General features: G+C 29.3%; 1 protein-coding gene across 2 annotated transcripts in view; it reads right to left on the reverse strand.

Annotated features, from left to right (window-relative positions):
* Nedd4 (E3 ubiquitin-protein ligase Nedd4) overlaps positions 1-5,833 on the reverse strand; it is a 55,830-nt gene extending 49,997 nt beyond the window's left edge. Inside the window, exons 1-6 of one of the 2 annotated variants that reach the window (XM_014433778.3) lie at positions 5,646-5,833; positions 4,154-4,230; positions 3,994-4,075; positions 2,203-2,241; positions 1,969-2,129; positions 1,469-1,610 (exon numbers count right to left, since the gene is read on the reverse strand). In XM_014433778.3, the coding sequence (XP_014289264.1) occupies positions 1,469-1,610; positions 1,969-2,129; positions 2,203-2,241; positions 3,994-4,075; positions 4,154-4,230; positions 5,646-5,726 (582 nt within the window). In that variant the 5' untranslated portion in view covers positions 5,727-5,833. Of the gene's footprint in view, positions 1-1,468; positions 1,611-1,968; positions 2,130-2,202; positions 2,244-3,993; positions 4,076-4,153; positions 4,231-5,645 lie in introns of those variants that run through there. The other variant, XM_067048269.1, reaches the window with a different exon arrangement.
* Between the last annotated feature and the right edge of the window lie 818 nt (positions 5,834-6,651).

Here is a 6,651-nt window from a genome sequence, read left to right on the forward strand (position 1 = left end):
TAATTAATGTGAGAGGAAATTTATGTTGAAGGTATGTTATATTATATAATAAATAATAATGTTATTGTAAATGTTTAAAAGTGAAGTTGTAATATAAGCTGTTAAATGTTTAGATGTCCCTGAGGATGGCTAGAAGGGCCGAAACGTAGGACAAATAAATAAATAGTGTTGAGACTGTTTTGGATATTAAATTAATTTATTGATAATTATGAATATAGTGCAGAACTACAACTTTTCATAAATTTTAATATGATTACAAATGCAATTATAGGCTCAATAGAAACAAATTGATAAAAGTAATGGTCACTCTGGAAATACTAAAAAAGTTAATTATACTAACAAGGATGAAACTGGCAGATGGAGCTCTTGTCAAGCAAAGAACTAACACATAGAAACAATTAAGGCAACAGAAATAGCCGATAGCTGGTATTATTTTGCTCTTCAGAAGACGATAAAGTTTAGAGGCTTAACCAAGTTAAGGTCATAGAACAGTCATTTGGCCAGTTGTGTTACCTGGCTGTGATATTTGAGTAATTACCAAGGAGAGTATAAGGATATTAAAGATATGAAAAAGAAAAGTATTCACAAGAATATATGTACCAGTCTGTGAAAACGGCAACTGGATGATTAGAAAGAATGATTGGATCTGGAAACCTTTGTTAAAAAAAACTAGATGAGGTGGTTAGGGGTGGTGGATGGAGGGAATGCTTAGACATCCAACTTTCTAGAAGGTAAACCTGGTGAAGGGAGAATAAGGAAGTGTCCACGCTTAAGATGTAAAGATAATACAGTAAAATTGTTAAGAGGAGTGGGAGCCCAAGGGTAGATGAGAATTTCCCAGGATAGTAAAGAGTGAAATAGGATTGTGGAAGAAGCTCTAGGCCTTTTATTGATATAGTTAGATAGTAGATGATTCAGTATGTTTTATAATGAAAAATAGATATATTAATTTTTAAAATAAGATTATTTTACAGCTGTATAAGAATTGTGCAATTAACAATCAAACGTATTGTCAAATCAAAGGTACAAAATTTAAATTCATGTTACTCTAATCTCAAAAACTCGAGGTATGAAGGATTACGGTAAATGCAAACTGATTCTAATAAAACTTATCACTTCTGAGAAAGAACTGTAATACAAAAAAAACTCCAAGGTGTATCTTTCTCATATTATTTCTAAGGAAATTCAAAAAACAATAAAGGGATTGTTAGAAACAATGATGAAAACCAAAAAATTAAAGACCAACATCCGTCTCAACATTCTAATATTTTAATTGTCCTTAATTATATTAATTTAAAACCAAAGAAAAGAACTATTTCATAATTTTGGAAGAAATGAAGGCTTTACTAACACATTATCAATATTGAAAATGAGAGAAATTTAGGTTAAATTTTCAATTGGTTGTTGCTTGACAATTAAGCCTTAAGATTAAACAAAGCAATAGAGAATATTGCTAATTATCACTTACATGTGTGGTGTTCAATGGGGAATGGTCAACTAATTCCCAACCATGCTCCTGTTCTGTATTATCCTCTATTCCGACGGGGACTGATGAGTCATTTAAATATGCATGATAAATTACTAAATGACCTCTAACACGAGATCGTGCGCTGTAAAAAAGAAAGAAATATGTACATTTAAAAAAAAAAATTATGTCAATTTGAAGAACATGAAAATCATACAGATCAAATCATAAAGTAGATAAATTCAAATGCTGGTAAATAATATTAAATCACTAATAAAAGTTCTAATGCGGTAGTGAAAAAGAAATATAAACAAGTAAAACATTAACAAACAGGTGAAATGTAAACTCAAGAAAAACCTTCTATGAATAAATTACAAACTTATCATGATAGAGAGGTTAGATTGAGATTTTCACTCTTGAGTAACATTCATTAATAGGAAACAAAAATTATTAGGAAAAAATATTTAAGCAGTAGGGATATAATATCAAAATGTATTCATTACCTACGAGGTCTCAATATATATTGTTGAGAAGGTACAGTGTGTCCTTCAGTTTCTTTGGGTAAATTTAACAATGATAACTCCACCATTCCAAGGAAATCATCCCTGGTTAATCTGTTTTCATCAAATACTTGTAAGACTAACTTATGTTCCGAAGGTTTTACCTAAAAATTATTTTTGCAAAATGAATATAATTATTAAACAATCAGATCAGCAATAGAGAACAATAAAGCTCACCTTAAATATAAATTCTTCATTCCAAATAGGATCCAAAGTCTAAAATCAAAACATAAATCACATTAAAAATCTTTAAAAAACAACATAAAATAACAAAAAACACCTGGTTTCAAATTAGTTTTTGAAAAAATTTAATAATCTATCTCATCCTAAATTCAATAAATGCATAATTACTGCTTTCCCTACACTAGGTATTAAAACTAGTGTAAAATAGATTTTAATAAATCTTCGAATAAATGATGAGAAGATAGTTGACCGTAGATAATATATATGATGAGAAGATGGTTGGGAGTCCAGTTAGTAAAAAACACAAACAAGTTGAGAGAACTTATTTAATTGTGTCGTTTTGGCCAGAGTTAATAAAATGTATTTTCAAATATTTTACAATGTGAGTGCGCCGATGTTACATTCCAGTATCTCACAAGTTTAAGAAAACTTTCACTTGGTTAAATTTTTTTTCAAAAAGTTATAAATAAAGTATATATAAGAAGATGGTCAGGGTTGCGGTCAAAAGATAGTTCTCTTTTGACCGCAACCCTGACCATCTTCTTATATATCCATTTTTACTGTCAACTATATATACATATATAAATAAAGTAGCTTTCTAGCGTTATATTTAGCATTCAATTCTAGTTTTATTTGACATTGAATTCTATTCCTGTAAGCCATTGCAGAGTTCAGCAACCAGGAAATAAACAAGGTATGTGAGACTTCTTTTTATTATATTAGACAAAATTAAATGAAAAATTGTCAGAACTTTATTGAAATTTTCATTTCAAATAAAAAATTCTCCACTGAAACTGTTCAAGGAGAGCAATGGTTTGATAGTTGAAATGTAGGTAAGCATGAATGCTTACACATTAGTTAAAATATCTCTTCCCCAGTTTTGAATTGCTCGTCTAACTTTTTTCGGTATTTCATTGATTGTGGTACAAATAGTCGTAAATTCAATCAAAAATACCTCCTTTCAGTCAAAAAAACAACTGAGATGACTCTATAAGCAAACAGTTTTTTTATGCTGCCACTGATATGATTGATGTTTGGTTTAAGATGTATAGAACTATAATTTCTTTATATCAGCCGAACAAAAAGTTGAAACAGCTTTTCCACATCTCATGACATGGCAGAGCTGCATATGCAGTTTTTTTATGCTGCCACTGATATGATTGATGTTTGGTTTAAGATGTATAGAACTATAATTTCTTTATATCAGCCGAACAAAAAGTTGAAACAGCTTTTCCACATCTCATGACATGGCAGAGCTGCATGCACCATTGTAATAAAATGGTAATAACACTGTTAGGAAATTTAATGAAATTGAGAGGAAATAATCAAAATAATATTAGAAACTATTTGCTAAAGTCCATATATTATTGAATATAGCACCTGGGAAAAAATAAACACCCTTAAAACTTCAACATATTTTATTTAAGAATTGAATGTTTCATACTACCCATGCATCGAATGATTGACCAAGAGGTAGGATGAAATGATAGATGATGATTGCTATTTTGAGGATTAAACTGAGGGGAGTGAAGTACTCGTAGAGGAACTAACTTCATAGGTAAGTAAAATATACTTTGAGGATTAAACCTAATGTATAAACTACCCCCATCATACTGAATTTTTTAACATGGAGGTAACATAACTTTATTTTGTTTTGACTCTATTATTAAATATTCCAAAATGGCAGATAATCATATAATAATATAATATAAGGTTACTATATGAAACTTTCAAGTAAAAAGAAAAATTATAATATTAGAAATATATCGACTGAAATGGCCTTACCTTTTTTTTGGTTTTAGTCAAAACCGAATCAATGGTTTTTTCCCCATCAATGGTACTAAGGTCGATCCTTACATATGGGTCACTAAAACATGAAATATTGAATAGAAATACTACCACAAGACATAAGGAACTAATCATTTTGTAATTTTTAATTTTATACCTAGCACCAAAAATATCCTTCTTTGCTAGCTGATGACCACTAATAACTTTTATTCTTAGGCGACTGAACACATGTTCCTGCAATGACATGATTAAGAGTAATTAGTGCATACAAAGGAAGAGGTTCCAGGAGCAACGTAACCATAAAAAAAATAGTTATACATAAAATAAGCATAAGTATTTTTACTCAGTTGAAAATTTAGTATTCTTTCAAGATGGTTCACCAAGAAAACCATTTCTTACATAATGCTATAATTAGTACCACTATATTTTGTGATAACATCTGTTATCTGGTGATTTAAGTAGTGGAAACACCATACATGGACAAGTCTACTAAAGTTATCTATTTCTGTCAGAATTAATTCAACACTCAGAATTCACTGACACAAGCGACAGCAGCTCCAATAGTGAAATTAAATACTTTAACTATTATAGAGATATCATCCAAATTAAAACTTTATCTAATCTAGGAAGATATCTTTAGCTTTATAAAATTATTTTGTTCATAAATTAAGCTTCCAGGCAGAAATAATCAAGCACACTTTACGATCTTTGAAAACTATTTTTCAACAACGGGATGATCAGTCTGAAAAGTGAATGGTGACTGCAATAAACCTGCCAGGATAAGGGTTAAGGTGGCTTTTCCTAGTAACTATTACAACAGAAGAAAGAAAAAAAATCAAAATAGTTCTGATTTATGATAAAATGTATACAACAGAAAGATAACTCTATGTTGACAGCTGATAACAATTGGAGTCTTAATATGTGTAATATTAATAGGATGGAGGAATTACAACAAGACAATAAATAGGAAGGAACAAGAAATAGTCATTTCATAGCTTACGCATATCAACTAAAAGATATTTATAAGAAGTATCCATAGAAATATGTCTGATAACAAATTATCCCATCTACAGAGAACATTGTAAAATTACTACTGTTCTTTAATAGATAAATTGAACCAAGTTTAATAAACAATAAATAAATATGGGAGAAATCCAATTTAAAACAAAGATCCTTACAGACTTTAGTAATTAACAATTTGTTTAGAAAAAAAATCAAATAAAAATAATGTTTTAAAGTAGGAATCTGATGGTCTGATCCAATCTGAATACATTAAAAAACTATTTGTAAAAATTGTAACAGTTAAGAAGCTGTAATGATAATAACAATTTTCCTGAATTAACAACACCGGAAGTGTAAAAAAAGTATGAATAAATAAATATATGAAATAACTACAACAGTTTGATAGTACTAAACAAAGAAGGTCCTTGGCTTCCAAATATTGCAATTAAAATCTAACAATATCAGTTGAGGGACACAATTTATAACCATCTTAAAAATCACAAGCAATACCAAATTGAAACCTTGTTTTACTCAAAATGCTCCACATTATCCAACCTTTCTATCTTACAGTCCATAAAGATAAATTATTAAAAACAATAACTTCGAATTTCAGAAGATGAATGTCACTAGATTACATAAACACTTACATCTTCCTCTTCAACAGGCCTATTGCTGTTAAGATGTTCAGTAAACGAGATAACTATATTAGATCTATCCAATACGGACATTATGTTCCTTAATAAACAACCATATTAACTATTAATTTAAAAGGTGTTATTACACCAAACACATCGTATAATATTTACACCTATGGTAATCAGTTTAGTTATCCAGCTGATAAAACCATATATGTACATAGAAAAGAGAAAGAACCAGTATACGAAAAAGAAATCTCAACATAATTCATGCAACACATTCTGTCGGCAGTTACGGGAAACACTAATAAATACCATTATTCAAGTAATTTATATATTTCTTTTTAGACTACTAACAATCAGAAAATTGTGTAATATTTGTCTCTTATACGTAGTAAAATTCCTTATAATATTATTTTCTTAATACTTGAGGTCGTGTAAAGTTCAATTTAATTAATATTAATTACTATTGAACCAATGTTAGTAGGAAATAAATCCACCCGCGTTGCAGAATTGTACGAATTGAGGTCCATTGTGTAGTTTCACCAATTATGTATATTCATTATAATTTCTTGATAATATTAGATTCAATTTATAGGAATAAATTTGTAGGAATCACAAGTTATTTAGTACCTTTCAATGCATTTTTCATTAACAAGTAAATTGATTTATTTTTTTAATCATTTCCTCATTAAAATCTGTTTTATAACGAATATTGGTCGATTGCATATATACATAGATACATTTAAATAATGCTCAACTCGTTATTAGTAAATGTTTTAAGGATAAGACATGTCCGGGCCTAATTCTGGCATTTCGGAGGTGGGGAGGGAAGGATTCCTTTTTTTTTTTTTAATATTTATTTATTGCTATTTAGAACTGTACATTATAATACATTTAGTAAATCTGATCTAAGTTAAATTGGAGTGTTACAGGCATGTAGAGAAACTACCCATTGGTAGCACTCTAATGACATTTTACATTAGCTGGTCTCGTGGCCATCTTCTTTTCAGGCGCC

Source organism: Halyomorpha halys, unplaced genomic scaffold (genome assembly GCF_000696795.3).
Source record: "Halyomorpha halys isolate HHAL.00 unplaced genomic scaffold, Hhal_1.1 Scaffold1266.1, whole genome shotgun sequence".
In the NCBI taxonomy this organism is placed as follows: Eukaryota; Metazoa; Arthropoda; class Insecta; order Hemiptera; family Pentatomidae; genus Halyomorpha; species Halyomorpha halys.